Source organism: Agelaius phoeniceus, chromosome 26 (genome assembly GCF_051311805.1).
Source record: "Agelaius phoeniceus isolate bAgePho1 chromosome 26, bAgePho1.hap1, whole genome shotgun sequence".
In the NCBI taxonomy this organism is placed as follows: domain Eukaryota; kingdom Metazoa; phylum Chordata; class Aves; order Passeriformes; family Icteridae; genus Agelaius; species Agelaius phoeniceus.
The window spans coordinates 1,444,655-1,471,817 of record NC_135290.1 but is presented as its reverse complement, the minus strand read 5'-3'; the positions used below and the strand labels follow the sequence as shown (position 1 = coordinate 1,471,817).

At 44.7% G+C, this 27,163-nt stretch overlaps 1 protein-coding gene across 5 annotated transcripts; it reads left to right on the top strand.

Moving 5' to 3' along the window:
* Positions 1 to 1,949: 1,949 nt before the first annotated feature.
* On the top strand, positions 1,950 to 26,518 carry CDC27 (cell division cycle 27). 5 transcript variants are annotated; one of them, XM_054649579.2, is made up of 19 exons: positions 1,950 to 2,156; positions 6,597 to 6,672; positions 9,221 to 9,368; positions 10,364 to 10,489; positions 11,406 to 11,503; positions 11,991 to 12,145; positions 12,267 to 12,481; positions 12,948 to 13,062; positions 14,990 to 15,123; positions 15,241 to 15,340; positions 15,970 to 16,177; positions 17,077 to 17,246; positions 18,498 to 18,650; positions 19,894 to 20,102; positions 20,838 to 20,955; positions 21,182 to 21,310; positions 22,012 to 22,086; positions 22,836 to 23,016; positions 25,185 to 26,518. In XM_054649579.2, the coding sequence occupies exons 1-19, from the start codon at positions 2,130 to 2,132 to the stop codon at positions 25,265 to 25,267; spliced, it is 2,520 nt and encodes an 839-aa protein (XP_054505554.1). In that variant the 5' UTR covers positions 1,950 to 2,129; the 3' UTR covers positions 25,268 to 26,518. The 5 variants fall into 5 exon arrangements, with proteins under 5 accessions (XP_054505554.1, XP_054505556.1, XP_054505555.1 ...); XM_054649581.2 differs by having other exon boundaries at positions 1,951 to 2,156; positions 15,008 to 15,123; XM_054649580.2 differs by having other exon boundaries at positions 1,951 to 2,156; positions 15,008 to 15,123; positions 17,074 to 17,246.
* Positions 26,519 to 27,163: the final 645 nt, after the last annotated feature.

Genomic DNA, 27,163 nt, shown 5'->3' with positions numbered 1-27,163 from the left:
GGCTGCTCCCCTCCTCCTCTGGAAAAGTTGAGGATTCCACAGAGAAAGCAGCTTTAGTCCCATGGACATTTATAAAAGCATCTGTGGGTGCCAGTGAGTGACCCCACAGGCAGAACTGCACTGGAGGACTGAGGAGTCTCTGTAAATCCAGATATCCAGAGACAACAGCAAACACTGACCTTTTACAGTTTGGATGTTTTACAGGAATTCCAGGGGACTCTGAGGAGAAGTACAAGGAGCCCCCACGCTCCGGAGGGCCTGTATCTCCTCAGGCTGTGATAAGACAGATTCTCATACCAAAGAAGGTCTGGATGTCAGTTCTGTGCCCCGGGGAATGGGAGAGACAGATGGAGCCAGCTTTCATCCCCGGGAGGAGTTATCTGCAGTGCACGAGATCAGGAGCAGGGTGAATATGGACTGTGCTCCTTGAAAGGCTCCTTCCTTGGAGCCCCAGCCCACGTACACACACCACCATCATCACCATCAGTGAGTGAGGCCAAAGGCCTTCAGAGGAGGAGACACTTCACTGTTATGTTACTCACATCCTCCTCTTGTCTGGCAAAATGACTCGGATCAACCCGATTAGGAAACCAGGTGTCCATCTCAGGGGACAGCACTGCTCTGCAGTTAAAATTTGTTATTTGTCTCAGGTGAAGGATTGAAGAAAGCTTTACCTGCTCACACTCTGAATGCAAACACGCGCAGATTTGCTGCCTGTAACAAATTTGTAACTACACCTTGCAGAAGTGCAGAGAAAGAGGGGAAGGAGGCAGGCTGAGCCCTCCTGCTCCACACACAGCTTTTGTTCTCAGATAAAGATACAGCCCCTGCCCACGTGTGTTTGGCAGCACATCAGGATCTGACCTTGGGGCCCGAGTGCAAGCGCAGAGCACTGAACAGAGACGGAGCACAGAGTCCGTGTGTAGGTGTGTGTGCATCGGGCTGCTGTTATGGCTCATTCAGCAAGCCCACAGAAGGATTTGGAGAAGGAAGGCCTCTGCTAGCTGCAGGTGGCTATTGATAGGTCAGCGCATTTAATAAATTGAGGTTTACTTGTGCATCTTTATTCCAGTCTTTTGCTAAAGCTCTATGTGCCAGATATCACACTTTCTAACACATCCAAGTTGTAACTGGTAAATTACCTGCCTTGTACTTACACCCCTGTCTGCCAGTTTTACTCCTGGATATGAGGACCTCATGAGGAATTTCTCCACAGAATGGGTTGCCCAGGGAGCTGGCGGAGTCCCCATGCCCAGAGATGTCCAAGGACCGACTGGACGTGGCACTCAGTGCTCTGGACGTGGCACTCTAGTGACAAGGTGGCAATCGGTCGGTCACAGGTTGGACTCCATGATCTGGGAGGTCTTTCTCAACCCACATGATCCTTCGATCTTGTGATATCGTGGCTGAGCCTATGTGGGGAGCACCATCAGCATGGACCCCTCAGTGACAGGGACGCGACCTGGGCCGTGCTGACCCCGGCAATGGGAACGGGGACTCGGGAACCACCAGCCCAACCCAGGGCGGGGGCCAGGCAGGCTCAGGACGCACTGGTGATGGCAGGGGGAGCCCTCGGACCAGCACCCCGAGAGACGCGGGGGTTCCTGACACACCTGGGGATCCCCAGAGCCCGTTCTGTGGCACCAAGTGTGAGTTCTGCATTCCATGGGCGCTCTGAGGGACGAGCCACAGGCCCGGCCGGGCTCCACCGGCCCCCTCACGCTCGTCCATCTCCGTCCTCACTCGATCATCTCCGCCTCTGCTCGGACACCTCCGTTCCAGCTCGGCCATCTCCGTCTAGGCTCGGCCATTTCCGCCCCAGTTCGGCTATCTCCGGCGCCGAGTTTCCTCCCGGCTGCCGAGCGCGGCTTTCCCAGCTGTTTTCCGTCGACGCTCGGCTCTTTCCGCCTGCGCCTTCGGGTATTTCCGGCGGAGGGTTCGGGTATTTCCGCCGCCGGTTCGGGCGGACTCGGCGCCCGCCGGCCTCGCTCGCTCCGGTAACGGTCGGTGCGGGTTCAAATGAGCCGCGGCCGGGCCGGGCCCCGCCGTGACTCGCTCTGAGCCGGGCCGGGACCGGGGCCACCCCGCTCGGGCTCAGCGACCAGGAGGCGGAGGCCGGAGAGAGCAGGATGACGGTGCTGCAGGAACCCGTCCAGGTACCGACCCCCGGGCGGCTCAGGCCCCAAAGCCTGGCCCGGCCCGGGTTAGGCCGCCCCGCCCGCTCCGGGGCCGCGGCTCCGGGCCGCTCCCGGCGGCCCCTCGGCCGGTGGGCCCGCAGGACCTCCAGCTCCTCCGCCCTCCCTCCTGCCGGAGCCCGCCTGGCTTCCCCTTCCAGCCTCCCGTTCCTATCCCCGGGCCGGCCGCGCTCGCCCCTTTGCCCCCCGGGCCCCCGGGGTCGGTGTCGGTGTCCCCGCCGCTCCTCAGCCCATTGGGCTCCCAGGAAAGGGCCCGCGGGTCCCCCGGGAGACCTGTTGATACTTCGCTCACCTTCCTGCGTTTGCTGCCGTGTCGTGTTTAAATGCTCGCAGCGTGCTCGGATCCCTCCGTGTCGTGCGAGTGAAGGACGTTCCTCATTCCCAAGGAGTTGGTTTTTTCGGGTTGATGGGAGAGAAAATAATGTAAATTTCAGTTTTTTTCCTCTCGCGTTTCAGTCTCACTGCAGTTACTCTGATGGGTTTCCTGTTCTCGTGCTCAGCCTTCCCATCCAAAAGTCGTGATTCACAGAATTCAGAGCTGCTTTTTCTTTCCGCAGTTCCTGTATGCCCATTCTCTAACTATTCATAATTTTCATTAATCAGTCGTCTCATTCATATTCCCATTCTTTTCTAAAATATATTTTTAGCATTTTAACAGGATGTTTTGGGCTTTTTTTCTAGTTACAGCAAGAGGTTCCTGGCAGCAGTGTCTCTTGTTAGTACACGATTGTGTTCTGTAATGGACATAGTGAGAATTCTTGCTTTTGGCTCTTTTCTTTCTAATGAAAAGCTGGAAGGGGAAGAAAGGCTCCTGTGGAAACCCATCCTGCTGACTTGACCCTGTCTGTGAAGATGGTGACAGTGAGGACATTCTTGTAGGCCAGGGGTTTGTGTCCTTGATGGCACTGCTCTCCTCATCCCCTCTGAGAGCAGGGTCAGTGCAGTGTGGAAATGCTTTTGGCCAGCTGGTCCCTCTCCTGCAGAGGCCATCCTGCACTGCTGGTGTTAGCTGTGGAGCTGGGCTGGTTGTTTTGCACCAGCTGGGCATTCTAGGAAAACAGGGGATTACAATAGAAAAGGAAGCAAGAATGCACTGCAGTGTGAATGAGTGAAGCTGACAGGAAACAATACCAAATGTTTCCAGTGCTGTGCTAACTAGACTGACCAAGTGGAAATATCTGCTCTCCTGAGAGCTCCCTGATAGAAGAGTGGGGTCTTGTTGTGGTATTTCAGCAGGGTAAAGACCCCTCTAATGCTGTTCTCCATTCTTAACCTCTTCCCAACTTGGATGTTTTGATGAGGCTTTGCTATGTTGAATAAATCTATTTAGATTGACTACATCTAGTTAGATTCTGCTTTTAAGTGACAGATCATTCCTTTAGCACTAGTTCTGCTGCTGTCAGTTTTACTGCTGTTCCTTACTTACAGGAGCACTGATAAGTTTAGGAATTATTTGTGTCTGGGTAAAGTCCATTGCATTTCTGAATTCCCAGTTTAGCTGAAGTCCACGTACTTAGCTCTGTTTTTATAATTTACTTAAATGAAATGATTGGGAAAGTTGACACTAGTTCTCATTTTTGTTATTGCAGAGATTTTTTTCCTGTCTATTTGTCTGTTCTCCCCCAGCCTTTCAGATGTCTACAGGGCTCAGCATTCCAGGAAAGAACTGTCATCCTTACATCCTCACAGCTGTGATGTTACTTATTTGTCACAGCGTGACAGATAAATAACAGAATTTGTGTTTGTATGTAGCCTTATAAATGTTGTGCTTTAATTACATGAAATTCACGTCCCAGAAGGCATTCTGGCCACTGGTTAGGTTTTTGCTAACTTTTAAAATTCTTTGAAGTTGAACAGAGTGCCAGAGTTTACAGCCCTGTGCTGTTCTTCCTGATACGGTCGATTTAAAACCCTTCAGCTCCAACATAAAACTGTGTCCCATGTGCTAAGAAACAGGCTGGATGCCTTCCAAATACTTCTGCAAAACATCTTGGAAAGAAAATGAGCACTTTGCTTGGAATTTAGCTGTTCAAGGTGATCATCTGCTGTGACTCACTGCAATGGTGCTTGGACTTGGCTGCAAGCTGCAGGACCAACGTGTGCTTGTTCAGTGGGCAGAGTTTGTGTAACTGGGGAATGCAGCACAGCCCATCCCAGGGCTCTCCTCCTCCCTGCCCACCCTGAAGACTGAAACCATGGCAGAATCTGCTTAGCATGGCAATACAGCCTAAACAGCTTGGAAAACAATTTCCAAGGTTGTATAACTGTCACAAGAGAACATCTCTTTTAAGAGCTCTTTGGCTTAGATATGAGGTGACACTTGGACAATGCACAGGATTTTCTGGGTAGAAGATGGACCTGTCTGAATCTGATTTTGTTTTCCTGCTCTCCTTTATGAAGACGCCTTGCTGCAGGGCTGTGTATGGTAGTTTTGGAATCCCCTGTTAATTTTGCATTTCAAATTAATTATTTTTAAAAAGAGTGATTAGGACCTGGAGGTTCATCCTCTCTGCAAGCACACTTGAATAAAATGTGGAAACACTTCCAACTTTTCTCCTTCCTATGAGGCAGCCCTGAGAACACTCTTCTGGTGTGGTTTAGTGCCACTGGTGCTGTGTACATGCATTGTGCTTCTTCTAGAACAAACTAAATTACTGTGCTATATTGAGATTAATCCTTGTAGACAGTGGGCAAGAAATCCTCTTTTTTGAGGCACAGTCATGGTTTAGGCATCTGTTCCCATGGACAATTGTTGCTGCATGTGTATGGCTGATTCCCTGCTGCCTTCCTTTCCTCTTCCTGCTCTTTTAGGAGAGTGTGTGTGAGGATCCAGGCTCCAGCACGGGGCAGCTGAGGGCAGGAGGCACATTTTGGGCTGCAAAATGATAATTGCTAGAGAACAGGGATTCTACCAGCTCGTTTCTTGCTTTCACTGGGACTCTGCTCCACAACAATTGTTATTTGAGCCAGGGTGTAGTGTAACTCTTACAAAGTGGCTGTGACATAGCCCCAAATCCCTCGTGTCCCCTCTTAGCCTTTGGCAGGATTGTTCCTGGCAACTTGCTCTGGTTTCAGCAGTCAGATGACCCTGATTTTCCCACTCCCACCCCCACACCTTTGTTTTGTAAGCTGGCTGAGTTACAGCCCTGCAAAGACAGGATTTTTAACCTGCCACAACTTGGCTGGGTTCATCTAAATGTCACTTGTAGCTTGGTGAAGGAAGAACTGCTCTTGGGAGCAAGAGAAATGGGAGACCTTGGGCTGCTCTGGCTTCAGGATGGCTTCAAAGATTGTAACCCTGACCTTCTATCTCCCTGTTTGTCCTGCTCTGCCTGCAGGGCGTGGAACCACCTTCAGCCTGGGATCCTTTCAAGGCAGCAGGGAGGAATCACTTCAGGAGGCTCTGAGGCTCAGTTATCTGAAATATGGAATACAAGCAGAGAGAAACAATAGTGTGTTTGTGTTGTAATGATCAGACTAAGAGAATTCACTTTTAAATACTCCCAAATACTTTCACACGAGCTTAAAAGCACCTGTTGACTTCTTAAGCATATTCTTGGGGATCTACTGATAGGAGAAAAGAGATTCTCTGTAGAGATTTGTTTGTAACATTCCCTGTAGTACTTGGGAGCCCTGGTGTGTGCTGTTCATGATGGCTGTGTGGGCTTCCCGTGAAGAGAACTTGCACAGTTTTCACACCCTGTGTTTGTCAAGTTTGTGTTGGAAGAAGTAGCATATGGTACATGTAACTCTGTGATGTTTGGATTTTTTACATTTCTTTTTTTTTTTTTTTTTTGGTAGATGGAATTGGCACTTGCCTTTCCAGCTGGGAATAGCTCTGCAGGACAGTATTGCTTTCTCTGTGGAATATTTCTTTTCGTTTTGGAGTGTCTCATGGGTTTTAGAAGCAAATTCTATTTGTCTTTGGTTGCTGCTGAGTATTAGAGAAATTCTAGATCACAAGTCTCATCTTGATCAACCCTGAGAGGTTTCTGGGCCTATTGGGCTTTGGTTTGGCATCCTGGGGAGATGCTTTAATGGGATACTCTGACCAGTGGGGGTTGGATTTTGGTTTCATCTTCACTGAAGGTGTTGTTGTGTGGTGTTGAGTTGTGCACCAGGCTAGGACTCAGTAATTTCTGAGGGGTTTGGATGATTGTGGCTGGTAATGAGTAAGAAACACTCTGAGGTTTGATACATGACTTCAGTGCAGAGTTTGGTGGGGCTTTTTAAACCTCCTTCCTAATAGCTGAAACAAATACAACTTGGCTGGCATGTTAATCCTCCCCTCTCATTTTATAGCTCCATAAAACCAAGCTGAACTTTGCCTTTTGCCAGTGAGAGGTGATGGTTTTTTTTGCATTTTCAGAGCTAAATGAAGATGGTTTTCTTGCCTTGCAGGCTGCTATCTGGCAAGCACTGAACCACTACGCCTATCGCGATGCCGTGTTCCTGGCAGAGAGGTTATATGCTGAAGGTGTGTACTTTGCAATTGTAAACCTGATGCTTTCTTGCAATTCTAATTTGGGATTTGTGAGCCTCTGCTCCTGCTTTATTTTCCTCCTGTTCTCATCATGAAGTTTAGCTTTCTGCTTGGGGAAAGCAGAGGGATGCCTTGCAATTAGGTTGGAAAATCAAATCATGTAACAGCAGCAATGTTATTTTACAGTAAAATCTCCTGAAAATTAAATTCAGATTTGTGTGTTTAAGTGCAGTGTTTACAGTGATCTGGTTTATGGTACCAAATGGGAGAATGTTGGGGGTTTTTTAATAACCCTCAAGCATTGCATGTCTTCCAAGGGCACTTGAGGATAGATGCAGCACACAAATTCTACAAATTGGCTTGACATTGAAAGCTGCCTTTGCTGATAATGCTGCTCAGATATGTTGATTGGCTCAAAGAGAGTCTTGTGATGGTGAGAGAAAAGCACTGTGAAACTGAGACAGTGAGAATCAGAACATATGGAGCAGGTATCTCCTGCTGAATCCCTGCTAATTGTTACTTCCTTGTAAAGCTGGGGTATCTTGGACAGTGAGCAGGCAGCACTAACACCAATCTGTGCTTTCTCTGGCTCCTTCAAACACTCCTTTGGTGTGTTCTAGCACCTTTTATTTCTCTAACCTTTTCTCCATGACCTCAGATAAGCTTTTTGTTCTTCTGTACTTCTTTCTCCTTGATACTGGTGGTCAACTTTCATTCTCTGTTTTGAAAGGTATCGTTCCCTAACCACTAACACAAAAAAACCCCAATCCTTAAGCTGAAATACAAGTGTCATATAATTTCTCATGTTAAACAACCCAAGCTTATAGTTTGAATTAAACTGTATAAGCTATTTCATGCTCTGTTTTGTAATGAAATATTTTGCCTGCCATGCCCAAATGCAGGTCTCAACAATGGAAGCACAAACCTAAGTTTTGAGAAATAAAGGCTTCTTTTTCCTTGTATCAGGGTTACAAATGGAATCTGGGGTGTTTGATCTGGTGCTGAAATGAGAAATGTTGTGTAGGGTATTATGGAACCTGATAATCCAGGTGTTTGTGAAGAAAATAGTATTTTAGGGATAACAGAGCTCCCCTGAACACAACACACTGTGAGGTGCAGGGAAATGGTAGGTTGAAGGTAATTGCCAAGGATTTTGGAACAAAGAGAATCCACTTTTTGCAGCAGCCAGTAGAAAAATACCTGATGGTGACACATCTTTGCAGAATAATTCTCTGCAAGAACACTTCAAACAGCCTTTTTCAGTGGCCAGCAGTGCTGAGAGAAAGCAGCATGAATGCTGACACTTGGTGCAAGCAATTAACTGCTAACAAAACATCTGGCTCCTGCTTAAAAGAAGTGGTTGCACTGCAGAGTGGAAGCTGCAGAACTTGAATACAGCGGCTCCATGTTGGCAGGAGTGATTTCACCCTGAGAGAAACTTCTTTTTGGTCTATCTGCAATTACTGTCCTTGATGGGACATCTGTGGCTTGGTGGTTTCCCAGAACTCTCAAAATCTGTTCAAGTAGTGGATAAAAATTGATTTAACTTGAATTTTCAAAAAGGTCTTCTGGTGTTTTTAGGATAAAGCTTAATAAAATGTCCTCTGTTTGGGTCTTCTGTTTCCACTGTCACTGTTCAGGTGATGACAAAAACTTAAAATAGTCAGTTTTCAGTGAAGCAAAGGATTTGGGCAGATTCCCAAAGAGGTTTTTATACAGTGCTCGTATTGATTTTTCTAAAGATTTCCCTATAGGTGGGTGAACAAACATCAAAATTATTTATTTAATGCTGAATTCCATTTGCAGGATAATGTCTTCTGAAAAGTATAAAGGTAATGTGGGTTTATTGAGTGGTTGGAGTTTGAAGTTGCTTGTGTTCATGCACAGCTTTTGATTTAAAAATACCATTGTGTGAGGGTGATATGAGTGTAACATTTGGGGAAGTACAGAGTGGGTTAAGCCACCATGGATATACCAAATCAGTGAATTTACAGGAAAGATTAAAGTCACTTCAGGGGTTGATTCTGTCATTTATGGTGTAACCATGAGTGGGTCTGACCTCAGTCTCAAACCTGGATGTCAACTCAAGCTCTTTGAATAGAACATCCTCAGTATGGTACATAATTCATTGCAGTGGAAGAAAATTTGGCAACAGCCATCAGTTGTAAATAGTTGCAGAGTGGTGACACTGAGCCAAGTCAGCCTTGGTGTGGCCAGCAGGTTGGTAAAGAAGCAGCTCTGGCCTGGCTGCTTTGCTTGGCTTGCTGCTGTTCTACCTGCAAGCTGGCTCATCATTCATCAGATTGGGTAGCCAGAAGGATCAAAGTTCCTTCAAAGCTGTAGATGTCAAGAGTTCATCTGACTAGCCAAGAAAATGGCATAGGGAGATAACCACCAACAGATAAAGAACACTTCATTCAGGCATGAATTTCTAATACCATACCCATTTTATTCCACCTTACCCATAGCTGGCTTTTACTCTCTGCCCCCAGATTTTTGGTACTGAAATGATTAACATGTCACTGATGATTTTGTTTCCCAGTTCACTCAGAAGAAGCACTGTTTTTACTGGCAACGTGTTACTACCGCTCAGGAAAGGCCTACAAAGCTTACAGGCTCCTAAAGGGACACAGCTGTACCACCCCACAGTGTAAATACCTGCTTGCAAAATGTTGTGTGGACCTCAGCAAGTGAGTAAATCCTTCATGTTCTGTCCAGGGTTACAAATGGATTTATTATTTTTTTGCTTGGATTTCTCTTTGGAAGATGTTGTCTTGTATAAACTAGAAATTCATTGGTCCTTCAGCATAAAAAATTGAGTTCAATTTATTTTGCTTTCAGATATGGATCTAATGAGCATTAACCCATGTTGCAAAAACCTCTAAAAGTTGTTGAGTAACTTAGACAGGAATTGCCAATCTGTGTAGAAAGAAAACAGATCCTTTATGGGCTCATTTATACAGCTCTGCCTTATTTTCTTGTGGGGATGGTCTGTTCTGATAGAAGCATACACCTACAAGTAAAATTTCAAGCAGTGGCAAGAAAAGCTGATTTGTTTGTTCAGGTGTTCGGGCTCAGATGCCTGAAAAATGCCTCCCACCCCAGCAGTTGTATAAAGTAATTTTGAAGCCTGCCAGCCCATTCTGTGTGAGTGCTGCTGCTCCTGCAGGTGGAGGAGGTGCAAAGTGACCCTTTATTCTCCTTTTGAGCCCTTCTTGCAAGAAAGAAAGGCTTTAAAACCCATGATCTCTGCCATATTCCAGTATTGGCTCTTAACTCAGTGCATGAGGGGCCTTACAGATTGCATTTCTTTGGGAAACAAAGCCAAATTAAGCACTGGTTTTGCTTAGATAAAGCACCTTCAAAGATCAAGTGTCTTGAAGATTCTCTTGTCCTTCATGCCAGGATTGGTCACTTTTGGGAAAGTCGTGCTGAATTTTGTGCTTTTGGGTTTGTTTTGTTTTTCTTCCCTCCCAGTAGAGCTGTTTGACTGCAGAGTCCTGAACCTCCCTGTTGTAGAGGAATCCATGGGTTGCTTAACGTTCATTTGCAGGAACTGGTTTGTGGTTTAAAACCTGTGAACACTGACAGTGGATTTCTGTTTTTGTTTGCAGCAGGGTGAAAACACTGGAGTGCCAGTACTGTGAGCCTTGTAACCCCTTTAAACCTCTTGTTTTTTAAAAAGGCTTGCAGAAGGAGAGCAGATCTTGTCTGGTGGAGTGTTGAATAAACAGAAAAGCCATGATGACATTGTTATGGAGTTTGGTGACTCTGCATGCTTTACACTCTCCTTACTGGGACATGTCTACTGGTAAAGTTGCTTTTTCATTTTGCCCAATAAAGTTGGAAGGTTTTTACTTGACCAAGCCCAGGTTTAGCCAAACATATCCTTAGTCATTACAGGAGACACCTCTCTCTGGTTTACACCATTTTGGAGCATGATAAGTTCAGGTGGATAGTTGTGGAATCAGGCTGCTTTGGGAATGGTTAGTTTTAATTTTCACCCAAAGACTGAAAACACAAATTCCTCTTTTCCGGGTGGGTAAGAATGCAATCCAAAAGTCTGAGATTTTTAGATACCTTTGGATTTGCTCTGAATTCTTCCCTAAGGAATACTCTCAGCCTGTTTCTCAGTGTTACCATTTAGATTTTTACTATCTGTGTTATACTTGTGTAGCTCTAACCCTCAAATCAAAGTTCTGAGGGTGCTGGGCAGAATAATTTGCCAATTGTGTTTTGATTTTGCCAAGATGCAAGAATGGTTTCAGTAAATGTGAATGATCTGAGTAGTTGGGCTCTTGGGTTCTTCTCTACTAGATCTATTCTCAATTATTCTCAATATTATTTCTTTGTAGCCAAATACTTAAGTGTTCAGTTTAGCTGCTAATTTCTTTGCAAAAATATTATCCATAGATACTCAAGATGGCTGGAAGGCTGGCAATCAGGTTACTGTTGGCAAAAAAGAAACAAGCTGTTGCAAAGAACTGCATCTCCCTAAAAATGAAAATTCTCAAGCTATTCTAGTGCTTATGTAACTTTTTTTGACAACTGTGTCTAAATATGTCAAGTAACTTCAAAAGAACTCAGTATTTCTTGGGCTTGAAATATGAGGAATGTTTCTATGCCTCTCAACATGTTTTTGTTTTTCAACTCCTCTTCTGGAAAACTCTGTTGAGCAAAGCTGCTGTGCTGAAGTTTCCCTGTGAACTGTTTCATTCTTTCTGCAGCAAGACAGACCGGCTTGCCAAAGGATCAGAATGTTACCAAAAGAGCCTTAGTTTAAATCCTTTCCTCTGGTCCCCTTTTGAATCACTATGTGAAATAGGTGAGTCTGCAGAACTGTTTCACTCATGTCATTCTTGGGAGAGGTTTTTGTGAGCAACAATTCGTTTAAAATACTTAGCCATTGTTTAAAACTTCTGTCTTTGTTTTCTTCCATCTTCATTATTTATACACTTTTGGATCTAAGAATCCAAATGTGCTTTCCAGCCTACATTTAGTAGACACTTAGAACCTGTTTCTGAGAATAGCTTGAAAAACCAATACATGAAAATTATAAAACATATTGATTGTCCAGGGTTTTGTAGTAGAAGAATACTTCTGCTTTAGTACAAAGAGTTACCTGGTCTGGTGAAGGGTGTCCCTGCTTATTGCAGAGGGTTGGAATGACATGTTCCTAAAGGTCCCTTCCAACCCAACCCAAATGTTTTCAAACACTTCTAAAACCCTTTGTCCCCTGTCCTTGATTCAGACTCAGAATATTCAGTGTATAGTCCCAGGAATAACTATTAAATCTCCTTCCACTCTTACAGGTGAAAAGCCAGACCCTGACCAAACATTTAAATTAACATCCTTACAGAATTTCAGCAGCTGTCTGCCCAACACTTGCACAACAGTGGTGTCTAATCACAACATATCCCACAGACAGCCCGAGAGTGTCCTCATGGAGACACCCCAGGACACAATTGTGAGTTTTTCTCAAATCATTGTAAAATCATTTACTGAAATCAGTTCATTTTTCCAGCTTAACTGAAAGATGATAATTAAACTATACCCTGAGTACCTAAGAGCTGCCTTTTATTCTTCAGGAGTTGAACAGAATCAACCTAGAGTCCTCCAATTCAAAGTATTCCTCCTTGAATTCAGATTCCTCCATGTCTTACATTGACTCGGCTGTGATTTCCTCAGATTCTGTCCCTCTGGGGTCAGGAACTGCCATATTGTCCAAACAGGCTCAAAATAAACCAAAAACTGGAAGGAGTTTACTGGGGGGACCTGCAGCTTTGAGCCCACTAACTCCAAGGTAAGTCCTTGGCATGGCCAAGCTCTGCCCAGGCTGAGCTGCTGCTGCTGCTCTTTGGGCTTTGGAGCAGGAGGGCTGGGGCTGCACAGCACACTCAGACACTTGGTGGGAGAATTTGGGAAACCCAAACAACTTCAGGAACTGCTCTTGCTCCTAGTGTTGATCTCTTCTGGTTTTTAAACAAGCAGTTGGTTATTTGGAGAGGAATTGTTGAGTCAAGATATTGCTTATTGCCATGTTCTCACTTGAAAAAAATCTCTGAAGGAATATGCTACTGCTCTGGAATAAACTTTATTCTGAAGAAAGGCCACTGTAAAGAGCTTTTCTTGAAGCTCCTGGTGATCCTGTGGGTCCCTGCCAGCTCAGGGTATTCCATGCTCTGGGTCTGTGTTTTAAGCCCTGCATCAGACCAGCTCACCAGGTCTAACATTCACACACTGACCCTTCCTCTCTGGTTTGTTCTCAGCTTTGGAATTTTGCCACTAGAAACCCCAAGCCCTGGAGATGGATCCTATTTACAGAACTACACCAACTCCTCCTCTGTCATCGACGTGCCATCCACCGGAGCACCTTCAAAGAAGGTACCTGGCATTCTGAGCCCAGCTCCTCTGCCCAGAGCTTGGCACTGCAGTGCACTTTAAAGAAGAATCCATAATGCAGAGGGAAAAAACATGGGAGCCAAGTTTTCCCCCCCAGATGCCCAGGCTGTGGTTGCTGGGCTAACCTAGGGAAGATCTCTTGTGTTCTGTCCACCTCCCATCACAGAGGGGTTGTACAGACGCTGAAGCTTCCCAACAACAGCAGATCCAAACTTTGCAGTTTGCAGGGTGGAGTGCGAAGACTTGGAGTTGTTTGTTTTATTTATTTAATGTATTTTCTGAAGCCTCAAGAGAGCTGAAGCTGCTGATCTCTTGCAAGTAGTTCTTGAGTTGTAGTTTACAGACCAGAGTAATAAAAATCCTGCTGCTGGTCTGTGAAGGACTGATAGAATGGTGCTGTTTCACTCAGCAAAGTCTTGCTAAAACTAAAAAATGCCTGCTTTACTCAGGAAGAAACTGCTGTAGTTGCCATAGTGATAAATGAGAGGTGGAATGTTGGTGACAGTTGAAGAACTATTTGTTCCTTTCTAAAAACAAAAACCTGATGATTTTTCCCTGTATTTTTAGTAAATCTACAAGTTGCATGAGGGGTGTTGGTGTTTTATAGGGGGAACTATTTTGAAATAATGTTGAATCTCTGAAAATTATAACTTGAGTTGCCACGTTTGCTCTGGACAAATCTTGATGCTGTGCCATTCTGAAAGGGAAATCTGGGACTTGTGCTAAAAGAGTCAGTGAGGAATGTGCTTTGTTTGGCTGATCCAATCCCCACCCTGTGCTTGCTCAGGACCCTTTGGAAACAGTGGCTTGTGCTGGACTGTGCAGATATAGGAAGGGAAATTTCCATGAGACTGAAAATGGAAATAAAGTTTGTAAGGTGCAGCTCTTCTGGGAGCTGAAGAGCTTTGGGATACCAAGTTGGATTTGCTGCTGTTTTGTTGCTTTGCTGAGTGTGACACAGCAGCACTGAGGTGTAAATTTCACTACTCCACACTTAGGCCCTGCCCAGATGGAGCTGTGCCTCTACAAAAACATAAATATCAAATACATTTTAATAAACAACCTAAATTCTGGTTCATGCTTTGTCCAGTGCAAGCAGTGACTGTGCCAGTTCCACTTTGCTCTTCCAGTTTGTGTCAGACAAGATTTGGTGGAGCTGTGGCTGAACAGAGGCAGTTTCCTAGGAAACACTTACATAAGTGAGTGAAGCATTAGGATGAATCCAAGGGCTTCCTGTCTGAGTGGGCAGGAAGTTTCCTTGCCACTAAACCATGCTCTGGTAACAGAATCTGGGAAAGGATCAGAAGGACAGAGCCTCAGGGGCTGGATAATGCACAAAGTGACATTGCTTGTGCTGGTGCTGGTCCCCTTGTCCCTTTCTGGTGTCTCTTCCAAACAGCCATCACTGAGTTGAATGTTGGTGTCCCTGGAGGAGGCAGAAAGATAATTTTTTTAATGCTTTTTAAAATATGAAGAGGAGGATCTGTTCTGAAAAGAGGCTGAGTTGCTGTGCAGTTTGTGAATGGCTTCTGAATGGGATTGTAATAGGATAATTTAAAAATCTTTCTATTTTTTTGTGGGTTTTTTTTACAACTTTCTGCAGGAAAAAGCCTTTAGATATGATGTATTTTAATTCCCTTTTGTTCTTGCACAAGCACTTTAACATATAGTTTCTTGCCATTAGATGGAGACTCTCTATCTTCAAATGAAGTGCATAAGCTTTGTAGACTTGCTGTTATTAACAGGTAGAAGGAGAAACACTTAGGATGGCTTTCCCTGGGCATGGGGGAGCCCTCTCCTTTATTCAAATAATTCTGTTTCTCCTCGTGCAGTGCTTGGTGGGTGGAGTGGGATGGCTTTGGCACAGCAGAAATGGAGACTCCTGAGTGACATAATAACAAACCTGTAGAAACTCTGTGTTGTGCAGGCTGTCAGCAGGATCAGCCAGGCTGGAACAAAATCTGTGTTCTCCCAGAGCGGGAACAGCCGGGAAGTCACTCCAGTTCTTGTTGCACAAACACAGAGCTCTGGTCCCCAGACAAGGTAAAACAATCCTGGTACTGGACAGTTTTGGTTAAAGCAAATCTAAAAGCTGTTGTTATTAAAGTGGAGCAAAGAAGCTCCCCTGTCCATGTGTCATTTTTCCATTTTCCTTTCCAGTACAACACCTCAGGTATTGAGCCCAACCATTGCTGCTCCACCCAACGCGCTGCCTCGGCGAAGCTCTCGCCTCTTTACCAGTGACAGCTCCACCACCAAGGTACCAAAGCTGCCAGTGCTGCAAATCCCTGCCTTCCTCAACCAGCTGTGAATTCCCACGTATTACAGCACTTGTAGCACCTTGTAAAGAGTTTTTTAAATAATTAGTTAGTTGAAAAAAAACCATTTCGATGTGATACCAATAGATAAAAATAAGAGAAACAAGCTGAGAACTAAGCAACCAGTGTCCAGTCACTAACAAAAGTCACAGTAACCTTCTCTAAAACGAGAAGACAGAAGAGAAAATCACTTGCCAAAAAATGCAAATATCTTAAGTAGAAAAACTAAAAGAATGCAAACATAAAAGCAAAATAATTGTTAGAAAATAGAAGTAAGTGTAGTTAATCTAAGTGTGCTTTAACCAATAATAAACTCAACTTTTGCAATATGTATAAGCTTCATTAACACCAATATAAATATGTGTAAGTTTTCAATAAACTTGGAGATTTGCTATTCACACATATAGTGTGTCACATTTCTCCTGCCGTTCATGACAGCACCTTAAGAACAGATCCTGCCATGAGCAGGGCATGGTTGTTACACATAATTTTACACAATTTACTCTTAGAGTTTAGATTTCTGGATTGAAAAGATTCTTTTATATGTAACTCTTCTTTTTCTTATTTGCAGGAAAATAGCAAAAAATTAAAAATGAAGTTTCCGCCTAAGATTCCAAACAGAAAAACAAAAAGTAAAACAAATAAGGGAGGAATAACTCAACCAAACTTAAATGACAGTTTGGAAATTACCAAACTGGACTCTTCCATCATTTCAGAAGGGAAAATTTCCACTGTTGCACCACAAATCCAAGCTTTCACGCTACAGAAAGCAGCAGCAGGTCTGTTTGAGCACTGTTGGTCTCTAGAAGAGTAAAATCTGATATATCTGGGTTTTAATGTTGCTTCAGTATTTGCTTCTTTCCCATTTCATTTAGCACGCAGCTCTCACCTTTGTGTAGTGATAAAAACTGATTTAATTCAACGTCTTGTTAACTTGGAAACATGTGAAGGAATATTGAGAGTGGTAATTGTCAGCAGATAAATCTTGCAGGCTCTGGTCCTTATTAATGATTAAAGTATTTTCAAAGTATATAAAGTATTATAAATTGTCATGCAACGTATAAATTATGATAATAGAATAAGTTATATTATTATGATTGTGTTACGTTGTTATAAAGTAGAACTTGAAAAATTTAAAGTATGTAATTTATGACAGTATTATCCTTGGAAACTGATCCAAAGGAGTTACTCATAACCCAGTCACCTCTTAACATGGGCTTTATGTGGTCTGTTCTCCCTTGATGTTTCCCGTTTGTTTAAAAACAAATCTTTATTCAGATTGTCAGAAAATCCTAAGGAAAATGCTGAATTCCCCTCTTTTGGCTCAGTAATGTTTCCAGGCAGCAAGAGGATGTATCCATGGCTACCAGGCTTGTGGGAACTGCTCAGACCTAAAGAAATGTTTGAATAGCTGCTGGAAATGCAGAACTCCACTCACTCTGAGCCCCAGAGTTTAAGGACTCATTATTTTCTAGCTGATAATCAGAATATCATGCTCATGTTAATGAAGTGTATAATTTTAAGAGTATATAAACCTTGTTTGGGAACTCCTGAAAGGTTTTCATAGGAGGAGTGCACAAGGGAGAGATTTTGGGATTAGCGCTTCCAACTAAATAAGTCTCAGCTGTGATTTTTTTTTTTTTTCCCACTTTTATTTATTGTGTTTTTCTCCTAGAAGGTTTGATGAGCCTTCTCCGGGACATGGGGAAAGGTTATTTGGCCTTGTGCTCATACAACTGCAAAGAAGCCATCAATATTTTGAGCCATTTGCCATCCCACCACTACAACACAGGCTGGGTGCTGTGCCAAATTGGGAGAGCTTACTTTGAGCTGGCAGAATACATGCAGGTAGGAATGGGGGCCAGGCCTTCCTCTCCTCTCTTTGCTTTGGCAGTTTTACACAAAACCTGCAGATCTCCTGTAAAATCCATGGCAAAGTTTGCAGTTGTGGTAAATGGGTAAATATAAAAGTTACACCTGGAATGGATTTAGGTCTTGAATCTGCTTCCTCGTTGAGCTTTCCTAAAATTTTTTCTTAATGTTACTTCCTCTTGTGTCCAAGTGTTGGGGTCTCCTCCTTGTGTGTCCTGTCTCTGTCTCCTGCTGTGCTGATGGAATTGTGTGCACTGCACTGTTTTAGAATAGATCACTCAACAATTTCAGCTCTAAACCAAAACACTTCTCTCCATTCTAGTTAATTCTGATCACATCAGTGACCCAGTTTCCCTCCCAGCCTCACAAGGGAAGCACTGGCACAGCTGAGGTGATGCCAAACTGCTCCAGAATCAGCAGTGAGCAGTTCAGGGTAGTCCCACAGTTCCTCTCCTTGGCACTGTTGTCCTGACAGCTGATGTGCCTGTTTGCTAAGTGATTTCAGCACTCCTTGGCAGAATGTGTGCAGGAGACAAAGGAGAGGGAGGTTTGGAGCTGTGCACAGTCTGTTTCCAGGTGGAACAGATGCTGGGTGCTTCCATAGATTATTTAGCAAGGTGAGCCTACAGATTTTAATCACAGAATTCCAGGGTGGTTTGGGTTGAAGGAGACTTCAAAGCTCATCCATTCCCACCCCTGCCATGGCAGGGACACCTCCCACTGTCCCAGGCTGCTCCAAACCCTGCCCAGCCTGGCCTTGGGCACTGCCAGGGATCCAGGGGCATCCCCAGCTCCTCTGGGCACCTGTGCCAGGGCTGCCCACCCTGCCAGGGAACAATTCCTGCCCAGTATCCCACCTCACCTCAAACCATCACCCCTTATCCTGTCACTCTTTATTGGATGGTTACCCATAACAGCTGGCCCATCAAAGTCTGTTGCACTCTCTCTGATTTTGTGGGTGATGGTTTTGCCTCACTCATGCATGGACAGAAACAGGAATGCAGCTGAGTCAGCAGGAGGGAGAGCTGGCTGCATTCCTGCTGGCATAAATATCCTGGGATCCAGTCACTTCCTTCCCTTGAAAGGAAAGTTCAGGGCTTGCAGCTCTGTGTGGAACACTTAAAAAGCAGAGAGGATGCTCAGGCTGGATGTGAGGCCTTGGACCTTGACCTCTGTGCTCTGCCTTGGTGGGTGGAATTTTATTTCAAGTTTCATTTCTGTTCTCAGGCTGAGAGAATATTTTCAGAAGTGAGGAGGATTGAAAACTACAGAGTAGAAGGCATGGAAATCTATTCAACAACACTCTGGCATCTGCAGAAAGATGTTGCCCTTTCAGTTCTTTCTAAGGATTTGACAGACATGGATAAAAACTCACCAGAGGTATAAAATGCTGTGGGCTTGAATGAGAAGAGGGGAATTGTATGTGGTAAAATCAGTGATTCAGAACAGAACTTTGAGCTCTAATCCAGTGTTCTCTCCAATGGGAATACACCTGAACATGGCAAAACTGGAGAGGGAGCTGGCATGAACTGCTGATGCCTGAAATGGCTCCTTAAAATTTGAATATCAGCTTATGTGGAACAGGTTGAAACCTTTTATCTGTTAATGGTTATTTAAATTTGCCTTGGCACTATTCAACCAGGAAGATCATGGGTTAGTCAGTCACTCTTGCTGCTGCCAGTGTGCAGAGATAAGGAATATCTTTTTCCTGTACCTTTTAATTGCTGTAGCTAATTTGCTGGCACTTAAAATATTTGTTCTAGAATTTATTTGCAGACATGATGTTGCACATTTTTATACCAAAGTCCATTAAACTGCAGGGTGTGTGGTAATGTAGTCACAATATGCCAAAACCCAGAAATCTTTCAATAAGTGCCACAGTAAAAATAAAATATGTGAGTTGATAAATGTGCTCTTAAGAATTGAGCAAACTGTAGAGGATATTTGAAATCTTTTTGGTGGAGGAGGAAATCCAATTCATGTTATCCTGCTAGTTTGTCTAAGAGTGGAAAGCAAACTCAGTGAACAGTTGGTGGTTGTAGTAAGATTAGTCAGGATAGAGGGAAATGCAGATTCTAATCCAAGCAGTGGAAAATAGTTATGTGCTTTGGCAGTGATGCTAAAAATTTGGGGAAGTGGGGGACCCTGGGCTGTGGTATTTACAGTCTTGATGGGTGCTGAGCAGCAGGGAAAGAGGAGGTTGTTGCTAAAATTCTTCCTCTGCAGATTTCCAGATTTGTCACTTGGAGGGAGCTGAAGAAATAAAATACCATCTCCCCCTTTGTTATTCTTAAAGATGGTTTATTTCTGGCCTTTTCAACACCTTCAAAAGCTTTAGTCATTAGTCATCAAAGGATCCAATTGGTGCAGACTTGTTGGGTGTCCATGGATTCTCCATTTCTGTAATTCAGCTTGCTTCTTTATTTATTTTAGAAGGTGTGTTTAGCCCTGCTTGCTTCACAGGAATGAGCCTGAACTAACTGTTGATTTATTCCTATTTTTACTTTTTAGTCTAGAAGTTATTTACAATTATTGAAAGCAGTATAGATAAATGTATTCAGCTCAAATTTAATCACTCAAGAGTAGTAAAAAGGCTTCTGGTCCTGCCCTGCTGTTGTTGCAGGCCTGGTGTGCAGCAGGAAACTGCTTCAGCTTGCAAAGGGAGCACGACATTGCCATCAAGTTCTTCCAGAGGGCCATCCAGGTGGATCCAAACTATGCCTATGCCTACACCCTGCTGGGCCACGAGTTTGTGTTGACAGAGGAGCTGGACAAGGCTCTGGCCTGTTTCAGAAACGCCATCAGGGTCAACCCCCGGCACTACAACGCCTGGTAGGTCTGGCTTTATAACCCTGCTGCTCCCTGGGCTGAGGGATTCCCTCTGGAGGAACAGCTCTGTCTGTCTGGTTTGGGCTGGGAGGGACCTCACAGCCCATCCAGTGCCACCTTCCACCAGCCCAGGCTGCTCCAAGCCCCATCCAGCCTGGCCAGGGCCCCTGCCAGGGATGGGACAGCCACCATCCCACCCTCTGCCCACTGCTCTTCCCTCCTGGAAAAGAGCAAAGCCATTCCTGCAGAAGATGGGGGGCTGCTTTCACAAGGAAGGCAAAAAATTGATTTTTTTTTTTTGTTTGTTTTCACAGATTATTTAGGCTGTATTACCCCATTATTTTGTCCTGTTGGGCAGCATTCTTTGTGCATTATGTGTCCTCAGTTGCAGTTGGAGAGATGAGATCTCAGCCTCTTCCTACCTTAGGACACACTTTGTTTCTTACAGCTTTTTAATATATAAAGCAATAAAAGTTAGATCTGTGAGTGTGATAGTGTTAATAACTTTTGTGTCCTTTTATTTAGCCAGTCTTGCTGTGGATCAGACATCAGTTCTTCAGCCACCCAATGGATAACAAAAAAATAAAATTTTAGACAGCTTTTTCCACCAGGAAATCTCTTCCCACCCTAGATGGTGTTGGCAAGGCTAAAAACCATTCCTGCTATGTCACATTCACTAACAGGAACTAATTTGGTTAAAATCCAGTGCCACTTACTAGAATTGTTTCTGTGCTGCAGGTACGGGTTGGGAATGATTTATTACAAACAGGAGAAGTTCAGTCTGGCAGAAATGCATTTCCAGAAAGCACTTGATATCAACCCCCAGAGCTCAGTCCTGCTGTGTCACATTGGAGTAGTAAGTACATGGCACTTCACGTGGGTGGGGAGAAGGGCTTGGGGTGCAGAGGAGGTGAGGAGGATTTTTCTTCCTGTAGAAGAAAACTCAGACTTGGTCTAGAAGTGGGCAAATACTTTCCTAAAGGAGCAGGCTGTAAGTAAACATGGGCAGAAGGGTTTGTCCTTGCCCAGCAGATGAGCTGTTCTTTTTCCCCTTTTGGAATTGTTCTCTCTTTGTGTGCCAGGTCCAACATGCACTGAAGAAATCTGAGAAGGCTTTGGACACTTTGAACAAAGCAATCAACATCGACCCCAAGAACCCACTATGCAAATTCCACAGAGCCTCGGTGTTGTTTGCAAATGAGAAGTACAAGGTCAGTGTGGGTGAAATTCCTGTAGCTGGGAATGGGGGTGCCTTGGGAATGTTTCCAGGTCACCTGGGGAGCACCAGGCCTTGCAGCAAGAGCCTGGGACATGGGAAGCATTTCCTTTGGCAAGTGCCACCCTCAGCAGGGTGGCATTGAATGTTTTGGTTGTAATAAAATCCGGGGCCACCAGGTGTTGCTTTTTAAATTATTGTTTTAGTCTGACCCACTATCATTTATACTAAATTTCTAAAAAGAACTCAGCCAACTGCCCCATATCCAATTACAGCAATAAGAACCAGCTGTTTCCAAGGTTGTGCTGTGGAGTGCAAAGTCAGAAGTGAAGCAGTTTTGGGCTGATTCCCTGCTGACCTGAACCCTGTTTAGAACAGAAGATCTTCCCACACTGTTTATCCAGCAGCTTTTCCTCAGGCCAATGTTTTTTGGCTCCAGAAGACAAGCCAAGTTCTGTTTGAAACTTGCCTCAGAAACATGTCTGCACACTGAAAGGGAAAACTTTACTTCAAACTTTTTTTATTTCTAACTGCAGACTAAATATTTTTCAGTTGAATTTCTTAATGATGCCAGGTGACTGTCACAGCAGAGTAAACAGCTCCAGCATCAAGAACTAATTTAAAAGTAAAGTAGAAGTTTCACTACAAGTGTTTGGTTTCAAATGCCTAATACAAACACTCTTTCCAACCTTTCAGTCGGCTTTACAAGAACTTGAAGAACTGAAACAGATTGTTCCCAAAGAGTCTCTTGTTTACTTTTTAATAGGAAAGGTAGGTAAAACTTCACTGTGATCCTAAGTTCTTTGACTTCCTTTGCTGCTTAATGAGAAAATTTGATGCCTGTCACTAAGATGCTTCCACTTGGAGCAGTTTTCTAAAAATTCCCAAAGCTTTAAATACTGAACAAGAAGCAGCTACATTCCAACCCTTCTTGTGTGAAATGCCAGAGAAGTGATCTAGTGACAGAAATCCTCCTTCCCACCACCACCTCTGCTGAGAAGCTTTAAATAACTTCTGCAGCTTTCTGTGGGGAGTGTCTGGTCACTTGGGAGCACCAGGACAAACTTCCCTCTAACACAGAGCTGGAGACCTCTCTATCAGCAAGATTGCTTCCTTTTGTTTGAACTGGAGAGAGTTAAAGGATTTGTGCTGAAATGTGTTCACTGGTATTTGTCCAGGAGTGGCTGGACGTCCAAACTGACATGAGTGACCATGTCTAGACAAACTGAAGATTTTCACTGTTTAAATCCTTAACACAGATAAATAACTTCCCCATCTGCCCTGAATGATAAAGAATCTCTTAGCTGCTAGTTTATTTCTTTTTATTTTTAAATAGAAACACTTGCTCTTTCTACACATTCTTATTTCCCTTGGGGCTCACATAATAATAAGTTTTTCATACCCACCCTCTATTGCTTTCCATAAAACATCACTGAACTGTGGAACATTCATTCCCCAAACCTTCAAGTAGCAGCTTCATGTAAATGCAGCTTTTCCTGCTTTTTTTTTTTTCTGTTCAGGTTTATAAAAAGCTGGGTCAGACACATCTGGCCCTAATGAATTTCTCCTGGGCAATGGACCTGGATCCCAAAGGAGCCAACAACCAGATCAAGGAGGCCATAGACAAACGCTACCTGCCCGACGACGAGGAGCCCATCACGCGCGAGGAGCAGATCAGCGAGTGCTACCCCTACGAGTCAGGTCTGTGCTGCAGGAGCCTCTGCCCTGAGCCTGGGGAGGGCCAGCTCTGACAGCTGAAACATTTCTGTGCTCCAGGAGCCTCTGCCCTAAGCCCTGAGTAGGCCCAGCTTTAACAGCTGAAACATTTCTGTGCTCCAGGAGCCTCTGCCCTGAGCCTGGGGACAGGGTCAGCTTTAACATTTCTGTGCTCCAGGAGCCTCTGCCCTGAGCTCTGGGGACAGGGTCAGCTTTAACAGGTGAAACATTTCTGTGCTCCAGGAGCCTCTGCCCTGAGCCTGGGGAGGGCCAGGTTTAACATTTCTGTACTCCAGGAGCCTCTGCCCTAAGCCCTGGGTAGGCCCACCTTTAACAGCTGAAACATTTCTGTGCTCCAGGAGCCTCTGCTCTGAGCCCTGGGTAGGCCCACCTTTAACATTTCTGTGCTCCAGGAGCTTCTGCCCTGAGCCTGGGGACAGGGTCAGCTTTAATAGGTGAAACATTTCTGTGCTGCAGCCCTTGCCCTGAGCCTGGGGACAGGCCCAGCTTTAACATTTCTGTGCTCCAGGAGCCTCTGCCCTGAACCTGGGGAGGCCCAGCTTTAACATTTCTGTGCTGCAGCCCCTGCCCTGAGCCTGGGTAGGCCCAGCTTTAACAGGTGGAACATTCTGCCCAGTGAGTGGGAGCTCTGGAGGCTCTCTTCACTCAGAATTCATCCATTGTCCAGTAATAGTTGCTTCTCTGAGCCAGGTCTCATAAGCCCTTGGAGGTCTGTTACTCAAGATAGCTCAGCTACCTTTGGGGCCATAAAATCAGCAGTGTTGGAAACAAAAGTGATTCGTTTCTTTGTTCTCTTTTCATCCCCAGATTGCCTAGGTGGGACTTCGTGGCTTTTTGTCTAATTATCTATCTTTAAGTTTGAGGTGAAGTCCCCTAGGCCTATGAGGTGGCTTTTTCACCTAATCAAGGAGAGAAACTTTTGGGCTTTTTTGGTTTTTTTTTTTGAGGAGACAAAGGATAGTTTTATCACTCAATTAACAGAGGGCACATTCCTATATTGTCCCTACAGAAAGCATGGCATGAAGGGTTGTGAAATTCCTTTAGATGTACTTCAACAGAGATTGTGGTAACTCTAAATTTATACAAATCATGGGTGGCTTTAAGAGTATCCCAGGAGAGCAAGACATTCCCAGGGCTGCAAATATTCCATCAAAAAGCATCAAATAACTTCAGAGTAAATGAATTGCAGCTAAAGTTGTCTGCAGATGCTTTTTTCAGAAGTTAAACTGGATGTTGGATCCAAATACGTGGTGTGCTGAATATAAAAGGTGGCTTTTGATGAAGGTCATGGAAGCAGTTTGATTTGGATCAAGAGAAAATAAAACACTATGGGGAGTAATTGACAGAAAGGAATAGCCCAGGTTTTTCTTCTCTCAGCTTTTGATTATGAACATAAATTCCATAAAGCATGGACAGTCATAAATATTGACCTGTCTGCAGGCTGAAATGGAGATAGAAAATACATGCTAATAAGCAATTTAATTCTCTTCCCACAAAGAAGGACCTACAGCAGGATTTGGATTCTTACTAATAGACAAATGGCTGTGTCCTGCAATTGCAGATTCTCAACTGAATAATAGGGCAAGGTGACAGCTGTACATCACCTTGGTTTTTATTGGTCCTGTGTGGTTTTTAATATGGAAACTTTACCCCGCACTGCACTTCTGGAAGTGCCCAGTTTTTCTCTCCCTGCTGTTGTATTTGGGGTGATTTTGAGCCCCAGCTCCCTGGGCTGAGCCTGTTCTGACCAGGAGATGGAGACAGAGACTGGAACTGCTGAGCCACACCTGAGCAGTGCAGAACAAACCCAAAAACCAACCAAACAAGAAAAAAAAATTAAAAAGGGAAAAAACCTAACAGCCTAATCTGTCCAATAAGCATAAACAAAATAAGTGTTGGGTTGTCACTGTTCAGCTTCCCTGGCTGTGCAGAGAAAGTGTGGAAGAGTTCCACAGCCTCAGCTGAATGAGTCCCCGGGCTACATGGGACAAATTAAAGTAATTTCAGGTAATCTGGGGGGGAAGCAGAATTTTCCTGTGGATGCTTTGGCTGCCCTGCCTGGGCTGGGCTGGTGGCAGGGGGAGCTGTGCAGGGGGACAGCCCCTGAGCCCGAGGTCTCTTTGTCCCCACAGTGGGCACAGACGAGTCCCAGGAGAGCAGCATGACGGACGCGGACGACACGCAGCTCCACGCCGTGGAAAGTGATGAATTTTAACCTCCAAGAGCCAGTGTCTGAGCTTGAGTGTGTGTGACTGGTACTGTCGTGTTCTCCCCTTCCTTGGCATCCTGGGTTCTACATCTCTGAGCCAGCACTGTCGTTGTTCTCCACTGACACCACGAGTGCACCTCAGACCTGAGCTTAGCAGAGTTCATGGCAGTGCAATATCCAGCTGCTGCTGAGTCTGACTAGTTGGCTCTTACACATTTATGGCAGTGACTGAGGAGAAAATGCTGGTTTTGAACTCCCCCTTGCTGGAAAAAAATATCATGGAAGACAGACTTGTGCTTTGCTGTATGGAAGCCAGTAGATGTGGGGATAGTACTAATGACGAGGTGTCTTGTTCTTTTTCCAGAAATGTGTCTTAGTTTGGGTCTTTCTTGGTAAGCAGAGTGCTGAACCTCATTTCCAAGTTCTCCAAGGACAGTGTTGACAAACAGGCTGTTCGAGACTTTTTGCATATTGTAGTGTAACTTAAATGCCAGGGAGTGTCAATGACCTTAAAGCTGCAGTGTCTCCAGTGAGCAAGCAGGACTGGGCGTGTGTCAGGCCACGTGAAACAGCCCTGGCCCTGCCCAGGGTGCAACTGCAGGAGAATCACATTGCAGGATCAGAGCTTTCATCAAATGCTTTCGTGTTCTAACCATGAGTTAATTTATTCACCCGGTTTTGGAAAGGTCAGTGTTTACTTTGTATTTCTGTCAGCACCACCTTGCTTCGTTTTTCATGCACCCCTTGAACTTGTTCTTCCCCTTTGAAGAATAAAAATTAATAAAGGGAAAAATCAAGAGAGAAATGTAGATACAAGTGTAACGTGAAACATCAAACCCCTAATCCTGTGAGAGTGGGAAGACTGGAAGCCTTAATACAATCAGAACCTTGGTCAAATGCATCAAATAATTGTCTCAGATCAGTATCTCCTTAGGTCTGCTATCACTTTGAAAACTATTTTGTAAAGTGTGGTCCAAGCAGGATGCAAAAATGTGCAATTATTTGTCTTTTTCCTTATTTTTTTAAGCTGTTCTTTCAGTTTCCCATTCTAGGAACACTTTCCTTTCCTCGAGGGTCTGTTTCTGAGAGGAGAAAGCTGTGCCACGTTAGTGAGTCCAAACTGCTCTCTGTAGCATTCTGCAGCAGCAATTGGTGCCCTTTGTGCAGTGATGATAAAGAAAGTGTATGATACAAGCAGTTTTAAAGAGCAATTTATGCCTAATAAATTGGGAATGATACAAATTTCATAGCACCGTATTTGTTGTGATCAGTCTTAATTTTTTTTTTCTTAATCTATTGGTTTTTAGGGGTCTCTTTAGTTTCCTTCACACTTCAATTTCTTTTGAATTCTGTCCTTGTCCACTTGGCACCTCTTCTGTCCCAGCTTCTCTCTGATCAAGAGCCACATGGACACCTTTATCCTTTGAAAAATCATCCCCAAGTTCTGAGCAAAAATAGAATTCTGTGGTGCAGTGGGGTTTTTTTTTTTGAAGTAGGAGGATGGGCAGTGAAAAATAGGCTTCAATTCCCCTCGGAGGGAGTGAAAAAACCCCTCTAAAATCTGAGGAATGAGCAGAGGTTAAAGGAGCTCTGTGCCTGTGCCCTGCACTTTGATCAGCTGGGGCTGGGATGGATCTGGGCTGGAGCGAGGCTCTCACAGGGATCCATTCCTGGGGCTGAGGCTGCTCTGGGTGATTCCCCTTCCCCGAGGGCTCAGCATTGCCTGGAGCTGCTCTGCACCCAGGGCAGAGCTCCCAGGCCCTGCTCCCGAGGCTCCTGGGTCTCTCCTGCTGTGGTTGGGGTTTTCCAGCACATCCCTCACCAGAGGAGTCTGAGCAGCACCTCCCGGTAAGGTCTGCAGGCAGCACTTGTGGAACGCCACTAATTACCGTGTTAATTGGC

What these genes read in the sequence shown, in the direction of transcription:
- CDC27 (XM_054649578.2), top strand. Translation starts at nt 2,130, where the DNA reads ATGACGGTGCTGCAGGAACCCGTCCAG. An exon ending in AGCTCTGGTCCCCAGACAAG is followed by an intron (nt 15,124 to 15,240) that starts GTAAAACAATCC and finishes TTTCCTTTCCAG; the next exon opens with TACAACACCTCAGGTATTGA. An exon ending in TTGCAAATGAGAAGTACAAG is followed by an intron (nt 21,311 to 22,011) that starts GTCAGTGTGGGT and finishes CCAACCTTTCAG; the next exon opens with TCGGCTTTACAAGAACTTGA.